The following is a 21017-nucleotide window of genomic DNA, read 5'->3' on the forward strand; positions in this document are numbered from 1 at the left end:
CCCCCTGTGAAATGTAGAGGATGTATAAAGTAAAGTGCACAAAATGTGTACTGAAGTATTGTTGTAAACACACTAATATACTTTCCAAAAACAGATATTTCGTTACAAACATCTGTCGACCACATGTAAGTTGTATTCTTTGTTATTATTTTTTTTAAGTGCATGTTTAAAGCAGTGATTCCTAAACTGAGGGCAAGAAAATTAAAGAAGACAGCATGAAAACACATACATGTCTGTTGTGCTTATTTAAGCTTATTTACACATCACGGCTATTCCCTGTGGTGAGTTGTCACACATGAACAATTACACGTGGAAGGTTGGGAACTACCAACGAAGCCAATAGATTTAAATTGGAAAAACAACAGGCCTCGAGTTGTCAGGGGCTGTTGGTGACAGGGACTTCTGGGAATGAAGAAAAGGCCGTGCATCGAATGCAGGTCGAATAGATGAATAAAACTAAGGTGTCACAGAGTATTTGGACAAAAGTACAAAACATGAGGACTCCTAAACACACATGCTGTACATCCGTTAACAACATAGAGCAGGTCGTGGTACTTTAAGCATACTTTCAAACGCGGCACTCAAACATAACTCCGGTAATCAAATACTGGCAAATGACAACAGATAGAGTTGAAAGGAGCTCTTTATCTTCACAGTTTGCATTCACAAAGGTGTGGTCACAGACAGAAGCTGATTGTTTTCAGCCGCAGTAATGTTGCAGTTTTATCTCCATATAACCAAAAAGTTCGAACGTATTTAAATATATATGTTGTCAATGTTGTATTTTTTGTCTTTGTGAGTCGATGTCATGAAATGAATAACTCAAAATATCTTAAGATGCAACATGTCTGTTGATTCTTTGGCTTTACCCAATGATAAGTAAACATAACAGTTGCATTGTCATGTATTTTAAGACACTTTAATAGTGCATGTTGTTTAATTGTGAAGAAATAAGAAGCCATGAGGTCAGCAAAATGTAATGAAGAGACGTGCAGGTATGCAAACCTGTTTTTTTTTTATCTGTGTTGAAGCAAATCTTCCGGCTGAATGCAAAAGTGAAATTGTTCCTTTAAATAGGTCAAATGTCATCTGTAACACGTCATACTTATTATGAATCACATTTATCCACATTAAAAATGACAAAACGTGCCCAATGTTGATTATTTAATCATTAGAAAATGTTTTCATAGCACAAACGCAACTGTGACATTTACGTTCAAGCACGTTAAGAAGATAAAATGTGTAACGACAGCAACAGCACGAAAACACATGACAAAAAACAACAGCAATAATCTCAAACATTTCCGCACTCAAACTTAATTTGGCAGCAGTTTCAAACTTCCTTTTGATAAACTGCTGAAGTCCTGAAGGATGCCCGCTTTCCCGTCTGACCAGCAGACCCCCATCAAACGCAGTAAATAGTGAAATACACAACACATATAAAAGCTCAGCGTCAACGCACCACAGCACCTTTGACTTTATCCCTAAAGGGTTTTTCATTAGTTCGTCCAACGACCAGACGACGCCGTTAGTCACAAGTCCGTGAGGCAGGCGCTGGACGACGTCTCGACGTAGACGCACCCTCGGCACCCTGAACGCGATTGGCCGCCTCGCAGATCCATCACGTGACTCCGACTCCTGTCAGACTCCGCCGTCTGGAGGCGAGCCTCGCCGAGCACGCGGTCCCACAGACGACCTCTGCTCCACAGCTGCACACAAGACAGGATTGACCTTGTGTGCGCGTGCGCGCGCGCGTGTGTGTTTGTGTGTCTTGTGAGTGTCAAACCTCAATAGAGATGGGTGTGTCGGGGTATCGCCTGTAGAACACAGCTCTGAGGTTGAACTCAGGGTTTCCCTCGGCCTCGAAAACGTGCGACCTGATGCTGTCGTTCTCACACTGCACTACGGCGTAAACATCTGGAGCTGTGGATCACAACACACGGCAGGAGGGGGGGGGGAGGGTGACTCAAAGCCCGCGAGCACAAACATGGCGCCCTCCCTCGATCTGGAGATGTGGTGTTGTGCACCTGTCTGTTTGGGAGAGCTGAGTCCTGAAGCCCTGCGGAGGTGGACTGTGGTCACCAGCGTGTGTTGAGGTAGAAAACACTGGAAGATGGAGGGAGACGGCAAATCCTCCCTCAATTCCCTACACGCACAAACGTATGAGGCAAAAGGAGGATGAGCATGAGGGGAGAAGAGGAACAAAAGGAAGTGAAATCTGAGAGCAAGAAACGTCCTGTGAAGGAAATTAACGCCAAAATGGTCATGTTTTGAGTTTTTCTGTGTCGTGATTGATTTTTTTATTGTCATTATTATTTGTTTCCACTTTATACACTCGTGCAAGAAGGTATACATATTGAAATAAATGCACTTTGCACACTTACATAACACCATCATGATTTCATCTTTAATAAAATGAATGTTTCAATTGTTGGTTGTTTCAAACATTTGGGATTAAATCGTTTGTAAAAGCACATGAAGCCGTTTTCATTTGTCAAAGTAGAAAAACAGTTGTGTTTGGAATACAAAATAAAAAATTTACCTTATGATGACGAAGCAATTTTCTGTTTTAAAGAGGTTCCTATAGCAGTTTACGTGTAACTTATTGTTTGATGATAGAACGCAGGAAAAAAACTTCCAAAAAGGATGTATTTTCTCTTTTAAAATATGCATATCATCACTAAATAGCACTATTTGCCATTATCAAACATGCACACACACACACACACACACACACATCTGTGACAGACCTGAGTCTGACACGGGCGTGGCAGAAGAGGCGTAGCAGGAAGCGTCCCGTGACGCCCGGCAGGAAGGTGGTGGGCAGCACGACGTAGCGCCCCGGGGCCAGGGCCCCCCTCAGCGTCACGCTGCGGGAGTCCATGTAGACGGAGCTGGCCGCCTGCTCCACCACACACTGCACCCGGCTGCAGCGGTTCGCCTCCACCTGTGCCGCGACGAGGCCACGCGAGGCGGAGGGAATCATTATCTCTGTGAGAGTTCAAAAAAAAAAAAAGCTCTTCGTCCACACTGTGGCCCCGTGAAGTGCTCACCTTCAGCACCTCGAAGCCGATTGGCAGGTTTTCTCCTCCTCCGTCCTTCCTCCGTATCCTCCGGTCCTCCTGCTGCAGACAGATCAGCACCTCCTGCTCTTTGCCGCTCACATCAAACATGAACTAGAGAAGAAGAAAAAAACATGCGAATACATTCATGCAGTCATCACGAACTCAACATTTCCACTTCAGTTTTACCTGAGGATTGTGCAGGAAAGTGTCTCTGTGGTTGATGCATCCTCCACATCGACTCCTCTTATCCATCTGGGCCTCCCATCCGCCCGGCTCTCCACCATCATCCTCATCCTTCTTTTTCACCTTTCTCACAGCCTTATCTCGCTTATACTTTCCTCCTTCCCCTCCCTTCTTCTGCTGACTCTCCCCGAGTCTGGCCTCCTTCCGGTTACCCCGCTGCTCGGTCACTCCGGGTCTGGTGTTGATCTTCCCCGGGCTCGGCGCGTGGTTGCCGTGCACGTCGGCGGTCGGGGGCGCTCCCGCGGCGACGGGAGCCTGAGCCCACTCGCCGTAGCGGCGCACTTCCATCCAGTGGGAGCGCGGCCACAGCAGAGACCTCTCCACCAGCCGGCACACCACCACGTCGGTGAAGTAGTGGCAGAAATCCTCGAAATCCATCCTGACGGGAACAGGAGAGGAGATACATTCATTTCATTTGACAGTCATTCTACCTTTGTTCGCGATCCAGACAAATAACGAAGCATGAAAAATCTACCAGAACTCCCCCACGTCTCGGACAATCAGGCCCGTCTTCTCCCTCTCCGCTCGACTCATCTGCTGCCACTGCTGCGACCTGCAGGGGGCGAGCGAGGACAGCGATGCCGAAGGCAGCGGGAAATAAAAGCAGAGAAAAGCTGCAAGGTTCATCACACTGGAAATGACATGTGAAAAGTACAAGTAGCTTTTCAACTTCTGGGAAAACCTTTTATAGGCCCACTTTGGCCATTTTGAGACTTTCTCAGACTTTCCTCAACGTAAATGGCAGATGTCTCTTGTAAAGCAATTCCAACACTATTGTAAAATGTCAGAAAGTGTCATTATGAAATGCTGTAAAAGCAGACCGACACTGTAAAACTCTCCCACCGCTCCAGCAAAGTGTGCGATGAACTCGGCAGCAGTCGGACATGTGGCGGTTGAAGCCGGTGCGGAGTTCAGAGCACCCTCACCCCTGACTCCAGGCGCCCGTCCAGTGCGTGGTCCCCCACGGGTTCCTCATGCGCACCATGAAGAGTCGGGACGTCCAACCCGCCGCCGCCGTCTCGCCCATCCTCACCTTCCTCACCGCCGTGACCCCGTAGGCGTGCCCTCGCACCAGGCCGCAGTCCATCACCGACTCCACCGCCTCCCCCTCTGCCGGCTGAGAGATAATCCACATACGTAACACATCTCGAGTCGCCGCGTCCCTGACATATCGTGCATCTCTTTCGTTTTTGAAGATGTAGAGGCTCTCTACCCGTATGGAGCAGGTGATGAGGGCTTTGCGCTCATGAGCCTTCGCTAGCGTCTGGAAGAAGGCCCTCCTCTGATCGCTGTGCAGGACGAGGGCCGCCCGGTCCAGGCTGAGGGGCTCCGAAACCCCGCCAGTGAAGTCGATTAGCGCCTCCGTCGTGTTCCCTCCCTCCAGGGCCTCGTAGCAACCATTTAGCCTGGAGAGTAACCAGATAGATTGACTGAATGATTCATAACTTTGCCGCTCTTCTCCCGTTCCCATCTCGCACAACAGCTGGGTGTGGTTGCGCTTCCGTGGTCGATGTGGCTCGTGGGGCTGCTGGGGCTTCAGTAGAGGACTGAGACTACACTGAGTCCTGAAGAAAGAGGAGGAACCGGCGGCTCTGGAGTCCTTACTTGGCGTAGGCCTTTTCCAACAGGGCGCTCCAAAACTCTCGCGGCGTGGCCGAGCGGCAGAAGAGCAGCACTCCGTCGGCGCTGACCGGCAGACGGTCGTCCACAACGACGTCCGTCCAGCGGCCGAGTCTCCAGAAGCGGAAGTGGAAGATGCCGGCGTACAGGTCCAGATGCTTTGGATTCCACTCCTGGTCCACGTGGTGCGGGATCACCTGGGGAGAGGGGAGGGGACGAGACGGAGCCGTGAAGGAAGGTGAAAGAGGAAGAAGGACGCAAGAGAGAAGAGGACGACACAAAGACTCAACCTTCTTCCACAGGGACGGCTCGGACGATAAGCAGGAGATGGCAGCCACCATCCAGCAGTTACCCAGACTGCCTTGGTGCAAGTCACGAGTGCTGATGCCGTCAACAAACAGACGGGGGTCCTTACATATCTCCTGTGGGGTGTTTAGAAGAAGGAGACCTCAAGCTTTAATCGGCTTATATTTTAAAAATCAAACAGGCATTAGGATTCATTTGAAGTCAACTGACAAATGGAAGGGTGACATTGTGTCTCCCTTTAGCTCAATTTTGCTTTTAAAACACGTTTATGGGTAGTAAACGCGACGGTTCGTTCGCTGTAGTCGCTTACTTGTGTTATTTGGTGCTGTAGAGTGTAAGATGGGTTTTAAACGCTGCCGTTTAACCTCACTCAAATGAGGTAAAGTTGCATTTCAGAAAGCCACAAAACTAAAGACACCGACATGCTCCGTATATCTGAGGGGAACTGCAGAGCCTGGTGATCATTCTGTGTGTTTTAATCCTTTCTCATGGCACATTTGATCCATCGTGGACATGTAAATATTGATGATATAGCAGCTTTGACCAAACTCTTGGTTCATGATCGCGGCGGTCAGCGCGAGTGTTTCTGGAGGCCTGTGGGTGTCAGAGCGCTGCCGAGGAGCCAGATCCTGTGTGTGTGTGGAACTGTTGATCTCAGTTTGGACAGAGTCAGGTGACAGTAGAGGTGCTGCTGGAAACAAATACACACTCGGCGGTCCGAACCCCATTACATGTAACATAAGATATGGACCTTCCTTGGGATGATATCCACTTCATTACACGTATGAGGTCATCTAGATTGGGAAGTTAATGGGAAGTTATGAGTGAGTCCATGCTGTGTGTGTGCGTGTGTGTGTCAGCAGAAGGAGGCGACAGATGTCACCCTATCATCCGACTCCCTGTTGATACACGCTTAAAATACCTGAGTGTAGCATTAGGAACACAATACCATTAACCCGTTCTCGTCTGCCGTGAATTAACACATTTATCACCAGCGTGGTTTCACATTCAGAGCCCCGGAGGTTTGGCCTGAATGAACTTCATGAACTTCTGAGACAAATACACGAGCAAATACAGGATGTGAGCTAAATTAGGATCAATTCAAAGCATCTGCAGGTCTTGAAAAGTCTTTTAAAGCGTTGCATTTCTATAAACAAACCAAAAGGTTCTTCGCAGGTTTATTTTTAGTATACTTGCAAATCTTTCTGTAACTTATTATTTTGAATCAGTTCATCCAGCGGTTAGTTTTCTGACTCTTATCTGTGTCTTTATTTTATATACATTAATGTGATATAAAATGTATATTTAAAACCAATTTAAAAGACAAAGGACTGAGAGTTTGTGACACACATGCTTGTTTTAACTCATTTTGTAGTCTCCATCACACGACTAATGCTTCATCCATTTCCTAACAAGGTGCACTATTGCGTTTGGGCTTTTGTTTTTTTGCCCATTGACACTGGACAATAAATAATTTAACCTTGGCTTTGCCCTCTAATTTCATTGCCTCCATTAAAAGCCGCTTTGCTTGCTGTAGCAACAATGAACACATGTACTTATTTATACATGCATATCACTGGGTTATTTAAATTGGTACTGCCTTTTATAAACTCAGCCGTACACACACACACACACACACACACCAATAGTGTCTCACTGTCTGACGCCTCTCCCATAATAGAAAGTACTTTAATTAACCCTAATCTGATGGAAACATGGCATGCTGATCCGGCCACTCGATTTAGATGAGGGAGGAGATGGGATATTTTTGTAAAATAGCTCGACTTGTTGTTGTGTCAACTGGCTTGAACTACGACCGCCGTGGCACATGCAGATGTGTCAAAGCGACGATCCAGATACTAGTCCCCTCACCCTCGGCCTCTTCCAGGTCAGGCCCGGCGGCGGCTCCCTCTTGTAGAAGAGGGACTGTGCGGTGGCGGGGAACAGCGGGTCCTTGAAGAGCGCGCCGCGCCGCAAGCAGGACCGCCTCAGCTCGTGGAAGCTTTGACCCTGGAAGTGGTGCACTCGTTCGGGCATCGTGGCCGGAGAGGAGAGGAGAGGCTTGGAGAGAAGACGAGAGACGGTGGAGGGATGATTAGTTTATGAGAAATGGACGCGAAGCCGCACAGAGTGACACTGTCTGCATATTCAGAGAACATCTTGTATGAATTTCAAATTTCAAACAGAAGTAAACTGTATATATATATATATATATATATATATATATATATATATATATATATATATATATATATATATATATATATATATATATATACATAGTGCTAATATGCTGGTGAGTAATATGCTTTATGGCTGAATGATAATATCACAACCATAACGCTCAGCAACATAGATATAGATATAAGTATATAGCCAGGGAAGCTGGAGGTCCTGCAGGGTCAGAGTGTGTGTGTGTGTGTGTGTGTGTGTGTGTGTGTGTGTGTGTGTGTGAGTGTGTGTGTGTGTGTGTGTGTGTGTGTGTGTGTGTGAGTAAGGTAATGCTGCCGTTTCAGTCATCAGTGATATGAACTGCTGGGGTCCCTGAGTCAGCAGAGCATGAAGCGTGTGTGTCCCAAAGAGTATGCCAGGTGTGTGTCTGTCCGTGTGTGTGTGTGTGTGTGTGTGTGTTGACGGTGGGGTCAACTCAGGGTCTCGCTGTGCAGGAGCTTGGGTTTGCAGATACCTCACAGGTCAGTGTCGTTAATTATCAGCAAGGTTTTGCTTTTCTTGTATCATATTTATGCAGAGAGACGCACGTACACGAGGAAAACACCTGAAGGGAACGTTCATGATGCATGAGCGATGAAAGAAACAAATTCATCACAGTCAAGTCACATATATTAATTAATATGTTATTTCCATTTTCGGTTTTCATTTTCTGTGTGATGGTTTGTTTATTTTCGCCGTGCTGCATTAAAGAATGAACTGAACGTGTAAATAGTTTTTACAAACACCCGGACAGCAGCTTCATAGTCTGTGTAAGAAGAGAAGACTCATTGTTTCACACAAAGCTCCATTATCAGAAGCTTCTGTCCACTTAACGCTAAATTGTTTATTAATGAATGATGCGAGTTAACAATTATAAATTGATGGCACTGTTCATTCACAACATTATTTTAAACATAAGTTTATAATACAAGTTTGATGTCACACAATATTGATGTACACATCCTCTGTACAATATACTATTAACATATAGAGACAGCTATATTATCGTCTGTGTATTAAAAGGGCTTTCATCACTTTGAGTGACAGACTGTCCGTCCTGTGGTTTGCTTCAGCTTAAACTTTGATTATTATTGACCTTTTATGAGTCATCATTTCTCGCATTAGACTGTGCCGTGTCACTGGTTGTATATTAGCGAGGTGCATATCATTTGTATAATATAAACTGCAGGTAAATATTACCTGAAAGTCAGAGTCAAAGTGTGTCCACTTGCGTTCCTGAGATGAAACCGAGCTCCTGGACCATGTCCTCCTTCGGTCACTGAGGGAATCCTTATTTGTCAGATGCGATCAAACGAGCTAATGCTGGGCCGAATCACCAGCACGCACCGTCTCATTCTGCTTGTTCTTCTTTGTCCCAGAGTCCGCTGTTCACAGCTGAGTCTGATTCAGAAAAGAAACGAAATCAGAAGAAGAAAGAAATGTGTTCATAATCATACTACAGAAATAAAATGACTCCATGAATGATGCTGCAGGGTAAAAGTAAAGCTTGATGTGAGCGCTGCAAGTTGCCTGACACCATCTGTTGTGTGTCTGCGTGTGTGTGTGTCCGTGTGTGTGTGTGTGTGTGTGTATGTGTAACAGCCTCTGAGTGTGTCTGTCCATGTGCAAGCAGCCTTAACTTACAGCGCAGGATGACACTGCAGTAACTTTATCCTCCTCCACACAGACAACAGACAGACCGTCACCTCTATGAGTGAAATATCACAATTATAGCCAGTAAAATACTGCAGTTACTCTTCAGTGTGTGTGTGTGTGTGTGTGTGTGTGTGTGTGTCACTCACGTCTGGTCGGTGACTGGGCTTTTTCTTTTCCCTCCCTCGTATCTCACAGCTTTTCTTTTCTCTCCTCTTATTAACATGGTCCACACTTCTCCTCTCTCGCTCTCCTTATCTTTTTTCTTCTCCTCCTCTCCTCCTTCCTCCTCTCCTCTCTTCTCCTGCACAGACTCCAGGGGTATCTGTTGCTGTCGAGTGTGTTTCCCCTGACACCTGAGAGACCAAGAGGCACGCGCCTTCTATTTTAACCACCTCGCTGCCAGATATCGAGCTAATTATCCTCCATTTCTGTGTGGTCGACTGCAACCCGGGGCTGATGAACGAGAAATCCTGTTTCGGCTGAATGCCTGAAGGAACAAAAGAAGCCGTGGATCCAATTCATCTTGATTGTAAAGCAGTAACATGTAATTGAAGGCAAATAGCACAATTAGTATAAAAACCTTAAAAATACATGTGTATTATTTTCCAGTGAGACTCTACTTTTAATGTTTCAAAATGATTTATTTTGCTGATGAATGAGGTTTTAATTTTTTTGGTATGTTCCATCTCAGGCGCTTCTACCTGTGAGGTGTCTGTTATCCTGAAATATTATACTTTTGCATACCCTAATTTATATTTAAATACTGCAGCTTCTTTTCCATCTTTGTGTAATAGGAAACACATGTTAGATAACATTAATACATGAATGTATTTACATCAACCTACTATCTATGTTCAGTAATGTATAGCCACATGTTTATTCTTATTAGGTAGAAACAATCAAATACATGTAATATTATAATGTTAATAACATAGAATAGGTTGCCAAGTACATTATATTGTTTTATATATAGTATCATTATATTCATTTCTAGAACAATACTAGATATGTACAAAACAATACGTATTCTACATGATGGCATATAGTGTTCATATTGTATATTATTAATATATTCGTTCATACTTGGCCATAAATCAAATTATTTATACGAGTTCTTCACAAATACCCCAACAAATATCTATGAACCCAGTAAATGTGTGTAAAATTACTCAAAACACAAAAGCAGTCATGATAAGTTACGCAAATGGGCCTAAAAGCTAACTAAAAAAATAAAATTGGAATAAATATGTGTCAACTAAAAAAGTAATATCAATGAAATAAGTGCAGGTTGGAGGTAAAAGTGCAACATAACAAAATAAATAGGCTTTATTTTTCTTCTTCTATCGACAACCTTCCCTGATTCTCCACCACCCGCCATCGACTAGTCGTGTCTGTTGCGCATGCGCGGTGCCAAGTTTCCAGAAAATGCCGATGTGGCCGCCGAGATATTCCACATTAGTTTCTCCTGAAAACTTAACAACAAACTGTTGCAATGCAACTCTCCATGCTGCTTTTACTGTGCGCCTGCTGGCCTGTTACCGCAGAAGAAGAAGACGAGAGACTGCCGAATAAATGCGAAGGTTTGGACGAAGAAGTGACGCCATGCCAGCTGACTTTCTAACTTTACATTGAAATAATTCAACGTGGGCTTTCTTCTGTCTTGTCAGTGTGCAAGTTTCTGACGGTGGAGCTGCAGGATGCGCTGGAGAAGAGCAGCCGCTCCAAAGAAGTCCTGGAGGTCGGAGAGGTGCTGGGCACAGGCAAGAGACGGAGAAAGATCCAGTACAACACCTCGTGAGTTGAAGCTGTGCGAAACACTTCAATAGGAAGTCAATGCTGCTTTGCTTAAAGTGCCAGAAAGCCTGACACTCAGCATGCAATCCTGCATATTAGACTATGTTATGAACCCCCTGCGGCTATAACACCGTTACACTGTTGTTTATTTGTTTACATCTGTGCACTATTTGTTAGTTAATTTAATACAGAATCAGTAACTTCTTTGAAATCACTTCTTAAATCCATTTTATAGAATTGCTTTTAAGTTATGTTGCCTTTTATGTCCTTTAATGCAGTTCTTTTGTTCCCCTGTTTTTGTTTGTTTATTTGTGTTCTATTGCATTTGCCCTTTTTGGTTATTTGTTTGTTTTTATGAATGGTCCTTTTTTGTTTACTGGTGTTGGTGGTATGCTATGACTATGCTTTGATTTTAAAGGTGATATATATATATATATATATATATATATATATATATATATATATATATATTAGTTGTTATTGTATTATAATTATTCTATTCTAATGTTTTTTACACACACATATATATATATATATATATATATATATATATATATATATATATATATATATATATATATAGTCCATTTCTATATTTAACATTGCTATACTTGTATGTAATGAAACAATGTCCACTTGTGGCATTAATAAAGTGATTTATCTCTGTCTTCTGATCCCAGAGAGACCCGGCTGACTGAGGCGGTGGACGACATCTGTGAGCGCATCCTTCAGTATAATGTTCATGCCGAGAGGCCTGGCAGCCTCCGATATGCCAAGGTGACTGACACCTGTCTGCTTTTTAAAATTACACACGTTGTCATGGCTCTGGTTCCATCTTGGAGTAAAACTTAACGCTCACAGGTGTCGCGTTTAACGTGCATGCAATGTAGTGTGTTCCACTCTAAAAGACAAATCTACCCCCAATACCGTTTGTGCTCTTGTCATTGGCAAATATTTGCATCGATTTGTGTATCAAACTGCCCTCCAGCTGGTGTGTGGTTGTGTGTGTCTGACAGGGTACCAGTCAGACCATGGCGACTCTGAAGAACCTGGTCCACAAGGGAGTTAAAGTGGATCTGGGTCTGCCGTTTGAGCTGTGGGACGAGCCCTCTGTCGAGGTGTCAGACATGAAAAAACAGGTGTGTGTGTGTGTGTGTGTGTGTGTGTGTGTGTGTGTGTGTGTGTGTGTGTGGCTGTTAATGTTGAAACACAATCAAACCTATCATTGTTTGAATTAAAAAATGTATTTTACAACCTTCAGTGTAACACAAATTAATCATTTATTTCAAGTAAAATCCCCAAAGAGTCAAAAACAGACGAATGCATTTTTTTTACTTGTTCAGTAATTGTAGAAAACTGAACAACAGCTCTACCGAAGAAACAAAATAAAAAATATATAATAATAATATTTTTAAAAATTAAAAAATTAAAAGCTGTATTAACCAGAATCAGCTATATTGGCCGTGTGTGTGTGTGTGTGTGTGTGTGTGTGTGTATAAACATGGAATTTGACTCTGGTTACGCTTTGCTCTCTTCGTAGAAACTAAGCATCAACATTGAACTAATGTGTACAATATAAATATATATATTAAATAACATACCTACTATTTGGCCAACTTAAACGTGTGTGTGTTCAGTGCGAGACGATGCTGGAGCAGTACGAGGACGTCGTGGAGGACTGGTACTTCCATCATCAGGACCAGAGGCTGGAGAACTTCCTCTGTCAGAACCACGTCCTCAAAGCATTAGAGCAAGGTAGGTCGAATAAAACCTACCAGTTTGTGTGTTATCAATACATTTAAAACTACTTTCTGTGAGACGAGTGATATGTAGACATGAGCTCGCGGCACATCAAAGGTAAACTCGGGTCAGAACATAAACTGTGGAGCTCAAACCTCTGATTTGTTTCGTCTTTCCATCGCTCCCTCAGAGTGTATGAAGGAGGCGTGGAAAGGAGACATGGGGACCAAAAAACTGGACAAGGAGCCAGAAAGTGACGGCGCAGGAGAGGCGAGGACGACGCATGACGCTGGGGAGCTATGAGGACAATGTTTCCACACAAAAGAGGGGAAAAGCAGACGGCAACAGAATGACCTCAATTTTGGCTGCAAACTGCGAAGAAAATATGTATTGTGACACTATTGTAGCATTTACAGTCAACCTACATGTGTATTATCATGCTGGTGCCAAATCTTGGTTCTAGAGTTTCTGTTTTTAAACTACATTTCCTCTGTTATGCTTTTATACGAACGATTGCACCTTTTTTAAACACTTTACGGATCAAGTTTGAAGCCTTTTCCATTAACATTTGCGTCCCTTACAGTATTATATTACATGTACACGCAGTTACAATCTCTCCTTATGCAAACGATATGGTACATGTAAACATGTTTACTACAAATTACAGCCTTTTAAAATGCAATATGTACAGTTTTTCAGTGTGAATAAAATGCTTGTTTTTCTGAATAACACTAAACAACACGAAAGCACATTTTTGACTGTGTGGTCGTTGACGCTGCAGGTGTCTAATCAGCGATGATGAGTTTCAGGTGTGTTCCTCCTGTCTCGTGTTGACAGGCACACGAGGACACTCAACCAGGAAGAAGTGTTTGACACACCGACACCACAATGCCTCTCACTCCTCTCGACTTTACACTTCCTCTCTACATTCTGTCCAGATTGGTGACGATTCAGTGCCACACTTACCAGACCAAACCTCTTTTTCTGTCTTTCTCCGACCTGGCCGCCCTCGACGCGGCCTCTTCGCGCGAGACAAACAAAGCTCGCGTCGGGGACCCTGTCGTCGCTCACAAGGTCAAGACATTTGCGGTGAAATGTCACGAGGACGCCGTGGAGATTGTGATGAAAGCGTATCTGTTTGACCCGGGTCTGCCCGTGCAGCCCACGCAATTGAGGCTCGGACCTTTCAGCCCTGTGCAAGATCACTGCACGGCCAAGATGTCTCCAACGGGGGATTACGTCATCAGAGCGCCTCTGGCTGAGTGTGGGAGCAAAGTGACGGTTGGTGAGCCTCCTAATAATCTAAATGCACTGTGGAGTTCAACAAATTCACAAGTAAAAAGAGCCAGAAAACCCCCACTTTCCTCTTGAGTCGTGAATGCAGCGAAACCCCAGCTGGATTGTTGCGCCATTGCTGCCATCTAGTGGTTTAATATTGATGGTGCTTTTGTGTAGTTCACCCAGAGTGCTGTGCTGTACAACAACCTCCTGCTGTACTCGCCCCCTCCATCTCCTGGAGGCATGTTGCAAGCAGAAGGAGCTGCTATTCCAGTCCAGTGTGAATATGGAAGGTGCGTTTACACACTGTGTACACACATTGTGTAGTTTGTAGACTAGCAAGCACACCATTCAAACCAAAGGGATGAAGTCTTTATTTAAAGGGAGAAATGCAGATAAGAGGCGGAGGGGCGTATGTTATGATGCCCCTGAATAATATCCCTCCTCAATGCAATGTCATTATAAGCACCGGTGGACAAAACAGACTCAACTCATTTCTATTTTCATATAAAACTGAGTGATGCAAACTGTCAACACACCATACTTGTCAAATAAAAGGTGGCCACACTTTTCCTTAAGCTTTAAAATGGCAATAAGTTAAAGTCATTCATTTGCCATCATTTCTACGATCAATTACTAGTTTCTGGGATAGATATGGAAGGAGTCCATGTTGAAGTCTGTGATGGAATATTTTTTTCTTGGAAAAGAGGAATAAAGTCTCAAGAATCAAAGTTGTCTTTAGTCTATTTTTATTTCTGGCAAAAAAAAAGAAAAGAAACATGTGACGGCTACATCAGGGAGTCTGCAGCAAGATTTCTTCGACACATAAAAAGTTGCCACTATATTTATGCATATGAGAAGTAACGCCCTCTTTTAGAGGAACACAGCAGCGCTGAACTAGTCTAAACCAGATATGGTTTCTGCTTACTAGGCATTTCTCTCACAATACAATCAACTCTTACGTTAGCTTTGCAAAAGATACAACATGCTTCTCCCGGCACATTGTGATACGTTGTTACCTCAGCTAGCTGGGAAAGCCATCATCTCAAGACAGGGGCCCATTGTCTTCTCTTGGCCTGTGAGCTTTCACATCACTCCAGCTGACATCAGCTTAGTACTTTTCATTGGACGCAAACAATTTCTCGATGTAACTTCTAAAACTTGTAACATACGCAATGCTATGTTTTAGCATTACAAGTCCCTCTACCTTGCAGGAGGTACACGGTGAGCAGCCAGGTCCTGAAACCAACCTGGAGTCCCCAGATCTCAGTCCAGTCTTCACATCTGGACCTGGACTTCCACCTCCGGCTCATGACAAGTGGGTTGGTTTCAGTCTGGTCGATAAACAATCTCCTAACTAAATCATAAACCTATTTTAAGAATGTGAAAGAAACGTCCACAAACAGGGCAATGGAGGAATGAGCTCACAATAAAGCAACACATTAAAAAAAGTGAAATCTGTTAAAAGAGGTGGATTTTTTATGCAGTAATAGGCAAATAAGTTATATTTCTGTGTCTGGACCATTAAGCGCACATATTTTTTTTTTTTCTTTCCTCAGATGACTGGGGCAGCGAGAGAAAGTCATCCGTTTACTTCCTGGGTGACGTGGTCAACATCGAGGCGTCTGTAGATCATCACCACCTTCCTCTGCGTCTGTATGCAGACAGCTGTGTGGCTACGCTGACCTCCGATGTGAATTCTGTCCCCCGGTATCCCTTCATAGACCACCACGGGTGAGTCCTTTACGTCGTTTAATGTCTGCAGAGGTTCCTGCAATTAATTTCCTTTTGAACGGGATTGGGTGGTCCACATTGCATGCATAAATGTGTCCAGTTCCTGTATCCTATTCTTATGAAAAATTAGCCCAAATTACTCGTTGAATCTGATAAGGACGCGCGTGCTCTCTGCAGATGTTTTACAGACTCGCAGCTGAACGGCTCGAGATCGCGTTTCCTGCCCAGAGTACAGGACGGACTCCTCCACATTCAGCTTGAACCTTTCCTCTTCCACCAGGACCACAGGCACACTGTCAGACCCAGCCTCACTTGTTTGAGTGTCTAATAATCTGCAGTTTGAAGACCAATGCCTCAGTGTGTCATTCTATCTCCTGTAGATACATTTAACATGTTACCTGGAAGCAGAGCCCAGTTCCAACAAGCAGGCAGTGAAGAAGGCCTGTTCGTTTAGGAGGGGGAGGTCTGGTCCACTACACCTGTTCTCGCCGTCCGCTGTTCAAAAACAATGCTGAACTTATTCCCAAAAAGAAGTAATGTAAAAAAAAGTATAATCAAGTGTGTTTGTCTGTCAGGTGGAGGTCAGCGGATGGGGAGGACCGTGTTTGTAAGAGCTGCAGAGGAGTTGAGACAAATCGCTCCAGTGATGCCAAGTCCAACCACAAGAGGGCGCTGAGGAGCACAGCAAAGCCCCGACAAACTGGTATTACATCTAGTACGTACTACTCTGCAGTAGTATTGAGTACTCCGTATATAAAATAGATTGAGTCATGAATTTATTCAATTAAGTCAGATTTTCTGTCCTTGCAGAGCTTCACCAAACCAACGCGGGTCCAATTATATTTCTGCCTTTTTAAAAACTCACTACAGTTGGAAAACACAAACATCTGTATTGAAATGTTGAGTTAAATAAACACGTTTAAGTACCTGTGAAATATGAGGAAAAAGTTATTTTCTCCATACTAGAGTCTGGGTTCCTGGAACAACTTGAACATTTACAATGTAGTGTTTAATAAAGTGTTGCTGGACAAGTTTATGTCTTTTAACTAGTGTAATGAAACTCAGATGGATGTAGGAATATTTGCACAATTAACAACAATCGCTGAATAAATAGTTTCCAGGTGTAAAGACAACAGACGATCAATAAAACAAAGACTGCTGTTTTCAGGCATTCATTTTCGGGTTATGTATTTTCTCTTTTTCCATCGATTTGGAGCTTTAACCGGTAATCGTGTGACACGACAGTCACCCATATTCGATCGTGCAGACCGATAATCACGCCACTGTTTGGACACATGTCGGCTGATTAACGTCTGCCGTCCGGTTGCTTTCATCATGGCAGCTTTCATCTTTTTAATTGTAACCGATTCTCGTGAAGTCAGACGAGCGAAGGCCTGAAATGTGCACCCATTAATTAAGTTGTTTTTTTTTGTTTCCTATCCAACATGACACAACTTTAAATATCAACATCTATCAACGCCACTCATGCATAGCATGCTTGACTTGTTTCAACAACTAAGCGCATGTTATACTGAACACAGAGTGCTGAATTCAAAGTGATTTTTAACAGTTTCATCTCTTTTAGTTGGACGAGCGGCATGGCCTCCAGTAAGTTTCTTTTTTTAACCGTAAAACAAAAGATGTGCACTTGTATCTATTTGTTAAAGGCTGATAATGACCCAAGACATCACATTATGTAAAGAGAGGTTTCTTTTGACTGTTAAAGGTCCACGTTCTGCATTTCAGACCCATCAGCGACCAGGATGCTCCACAATGACACGTGCTTGTTGGAATTTCTAGCTTGCTTCACTCTGATCTTTTCTCTTGACCTTTTGATCCTTAAAACGCTGTTAAATGCATTTTATTGGTGAGGTTTCCTTCTCCATCCAACACCTGCCGTGGCACAATGAGGGACACTTGGGGGGAAAAACACAAACATTTGGATTCATGGCAACCAGGATAATGTGCCTCTCAGCTCATTTTGCCAACCGGTGATGCAGAGCCAAAGCTTTCAGTCACGATTTCCTTATTACAGACATCTGTCTTGTTGCATTGAAGCCAGACCGTCTTAGTTACCGTCAAGAAAGCCGCTCTGTCCATGGAGCGCCGCCGCAGGTTCAGGACGGTTTGTGTCAAACGTCCGTCCATCATGTGCTTCCTCTCCAGACGGCGGCGCACATGGAGAAGGTCAGAGGGGCGGGAACACGATCTACTTGAAGATGTACTTCGATGACGGAGGGCGACCCCCTGAAAGGGACACGCGAGACGCATCGCCACGTTAATGGAGGATCTTCTTTCGGCCTCCATATCCCAAAAGTAAAGCACGCGGAGCATTTTCTATAATTTATTTACTGTAATTGTTAAATGTTTTTTAGAAGATGAGGCTCGGAGCAAACGTCAGCTTTTTTTTTTGTGATCTGATTTTTAAGAGGGAAATGAGCAAAATGACAATTTAAAATAAAACATTCATTTAAAGTAGATATAATAGTTTTTTAAATAATACAAAATAAACGCAAAATAGATCTCCACCTAATACATTGAGGGATGCATTCAACTAAGTTTAAACTATAAAGTTCCATAAATTATTGCCTCGAGGAAATTAAAGATGACTCAATGTAGTTATATGTTTTACCTCATTAACAGAAAATTAATTATAAATAAAAGAAACAAATGTTAAATTAAAGCTTATGTTCCTCCAGTATTGAGCGTTATCATTTTTGGCTTGTTTGCAGATGCAGCCATTGTCTTCATTAATATTTCCTTTGCTCTGAATTGAAAATTAGGGACCCTCTTTAAAAGATTAATCATATTTTGCTAGTACATTTATAGAATAATGTGTAATATATCCCTAACTGCACCTCAGAGTTTTATTAAACCAGATGAGATCATTCTTGCTCTCTGGTTTTTGTCTGTACCTTCATGATAAAACTTTCATTTATACAGTTAATTCTCCTTCAAAACAGGCCTATTTCCTTTCATCAGCAGCCCTGTTATGACTTTCAATGCGTGTTACCAAAACATGCATTTCAGATGCAGTGTTTCCATGGTGTGTCATTGCTCCAGTAATTACAAAATAAATATTCTTCCTGCGCGCATCATCGCATTCATATCCGATCATCAAAACCGCAGCACAATGCCATATTGTTTCACTCTCAACATCGAAGCGCATTAATCCATCAAACAGACGCCCCGTGTTGGGAAATCTGCTCCGATTCTGTCAAAGAGGCTTAAAGTTGACTTTCATAATTACACCTCGGTGGTATTTTTGTTTATTATGATATGACTCTCAGCACACGCGTTGCTGCAGGGTGCAAACGTTGGCACAGTGAGGCACCTGTCAGAGACCACCTGGAGCGCCTGTTTAAAACCTGCTAAATGTTTTCTCGTCTCATTCTTAGCAATCATTTCTGTTATTTTGTGTTGTTTAAATCATTCTCTAAATGGTCCCAATTGACTCCCGACCTCAGCGCTCCGAAATCTCCTGTGCATTTGTGTGTTTACGCTGCCAGAATGCAATATCCACGCATAAACGTGCTGCTACACCCCTCAATTTCCTTTATTGCGCTTGTCCTGCGTCCAAGGATAGCATTTCTTAACTGCACTGTAACTACTAGACACACACACACACACACGGCAAACACACACACACGGCACACCTGGGGAAACATTCCTCGAGGGAAGTCATCAATCAGTTTTATGGCTTTCTCTGGGAAAGTTTCCTCCTCTCCAATCAAGCGTCTTCCCTCCCTTTACCCCTCCTCCTCGATTCCCTTTCTTATATTTCCATCTGTATCAGTTTTGGTTCACATCTGAGAACGATCCAGCGCAGCCAATTAACTTCAACCATTTTTCTTATTCCACCGAGGGATAATTGGAGCACACTGGAGAGTGAGATCTTCGCCTGGACGATACGCAAGATAAGACGATTACAACTGGCGTCCCTCTGTGTACTTAATTCGCCCGCCTGTGGTGATAAACCTGAAGGTGGAAGATCTCTACAAGGTAAAAACAATTGTCTTCAAATTCTATCGGGGGGACGAGGAGGCGGGTGAGGGGGTTAAAGAGGGAAAAAACTGCCTTGAAAGTTTTAAAATAAAGCCACTTGTCTCTAAATAAGATCAACCTGTTTCAGTTTCCCCTCAAGTGTGTTGACGTTGGTGCACGTGTTTGGTTTTCTACGACGCTTGTCACGACAAATTCAGTAAAATTGGTTAATCTTCAGGTAAACGATGGTAGGAAGTGTGCCATCGAGTGACTTTAACCGGTTGTAAGTGATGGAAGAAGTATTCATTCATACTTAAAGGCCTGAAAAATGCCTTCGTACTCACTCCTAACCATCTATTTGCAAGATGTTATGACAGCTTGGAGACTTTTTTTTATATTTGTGTATTTGTTGGAATAAGCTTGTGTGTGTGTGTGTGTGTGTGTGTGTGTGTGTGTGTGTGTGTGTGTGTGTGTGTTCATGCACCTTTTAGGATTTAATGACATGAAATATGTTTTGTGAAATTGATAACAGTTGTTGCGTTGCTCTCCACATTCCTGATTACGTAGTTGTTAAATGCTCAATAAATTGTACAAGTGAGTTTTTTTTCCCTCCAAACTTTAACTCTCTTTGACTTTCTCTTATTTAGTCAAATATTGTGACGTTGTCGTGAAATACTACCAAAGTAACTCGTAAAAAAAGTTATCCAGAAGTATTATCAAAATGTATATAAGTAAAAATAATGCAAAGCGGTCCCTTTCAGAGTGATTCTTATTCGTATTATTAGTATTATTATTACTGATATTTATATAAAAGCAAAAGTTTAATGTCAGCTGGCTGAGGGTAACTTTATTTTGTTGGGTTGTTTAACTTATAATTTATAACTTGTGCATCAATTACCAAGCTGCATGGTGGTAAAAGTACATGTAAAACACAACATGAAAATACTCTATTGCAAAGAAAACTCTGGCATTGTTACTGAAGTACCAAAGTAAAATTACTCAATTCAGAAAAATGGCCCCTGTAATGTATTTGTTTACACAAGTGAAATGTTTTCAATCATAAAACACAAAGTAAATAAAATAAATATCCTTTCTTCCATCCTTTTAAATTAAAATGTAGATAAATAATTGCCTGTGCGAGTTAAACTAGACTGAAAGAGGCCTGGGTTCATACACAAGAGCGTGAAGCACCCGAGTGCTCCCTTGTCTAAATTGCATCGCCTTTTCCTTCACTTGCGTCCTTTCCTCGCCTCTGGATCCACTTCAAGTCCAACGAAGCAGCGCCAGAGGCTTTCAGATCCCCAATGTTACCTGATGGTCCGTAACATTCCCGCGTGTGACACACAAGCTTGTGCGTTTGCTATCTTTTAAAGTCGTCGAGTCTGT

The 21017-nt window shown here is 43.1% G+C and overlaps 3 protein-coding genes across 4 annotated transcripts; 2 read left to right on the forward strand and 1 right to left on the reverse strand.

Moving 5' to 3' along the window:
* Positions 1-1150: 1150 nt before the first annotated feature.
* si:dkey-19b23.12 (calpain 5-like) lies at positions 1151-9422 on the reverse strand. Of its 2 annotated transcripts, XM_068588249.1 has the most exons (15): positions 9248-9422; positions 9090-9153; positions 8646-8846; positions 7107-7295; positions 5219-5350; positions 4914-5125; positions 4522-4714; positions 4235-4425; positions 3784-3861; positions 3252-3687; positions 3054-3176; positions 2751-2947; positions 2028-2146; positions 1787-1923; positions 1151-1709 (listed from the first exon to the last, which is right to left on the reverse strand). In XM_068588249.1, the coding sequence occupies exons 4-15, from the start codon at positions 7269-7271 to the stop codon at positions 1533-1535; spliced, it is 2160 nt and encodes a 719-aa protein (XP_068444350.1). In that variant the 5' UTR covers positions 7272-7295; positions 8646-8846; positions 9090-9153; positions 9248-9422; the 3' UTR covers positions 1151-1532. The 2 variants fall into 2 exon arrangements, with proteins under 2 accessions (XP_068444350.1, XP_068444351.1); XM_068588250.1 differs by lacking the exons at positions 4235-4425; positions 4522-4714.
* A 1106-nt stretch (positions 9423-10528) lies between these two features.
* Positions 10529-13360, forward strand: cnpy4 (canopy FGF signaling regulator 4). Its single transcript, XM_068588067.1, has 6 exons — positions 10529-10681; positions 10769-10895; positions 11576-11672; positions 11912-12034; positions 12533-12650; positions 12826-13360. Exons 1-6 carry the CDS (start codon positions 10594-10596, stop codon positions 12936-12938), a joined length of 666 nt encoding a protein of 221 aa, XP_068444168.1. The 5' UTR covers positions 10529-10593; the 3' UTR covers positions 12939-13360.
* A 163-nt stretch (positions 13361-13523) lies between these two features.
* On the forward strand, positions 13524-16504 carry LOC137792511 (zona pellucida sperm-binding protein 3-like). Its single transcript, XM_068588241.1, has 8 exons — positions 13524-13916; positions 14091-14206; positions 15128-15231; positions 15473-15647; positions 15825-15942; positions 16028-16110; positions 16223-16350; positions 16458-16504. The coding sequence occupies exons 1-8, from the start codon at positions 13524-13526 to the stop codon at positions 16502-16504; spliced, it is 1164 nt and encodes a 387-aa protein (XP_068444342.1).
* The last annotated feature ends 4513 nt before the right edge of the window (positions 16505-21017 follow it).

Source organism: Clinocottus analis, unplaced genomic scaffold (genome assembly GCF_023055335.1).
Source record: "Clinocottus analis isolate CAN_PGR_092001 unplaced genomic scaffold, fCliAna1.0.p SCAF_21, whole genome shotgun sequence".
NCBI lineage: Eukaryota > Metazoa > Chordata > Actinopteri > Perciformes > Cottidae > Clinocottus > Clinocottus analis.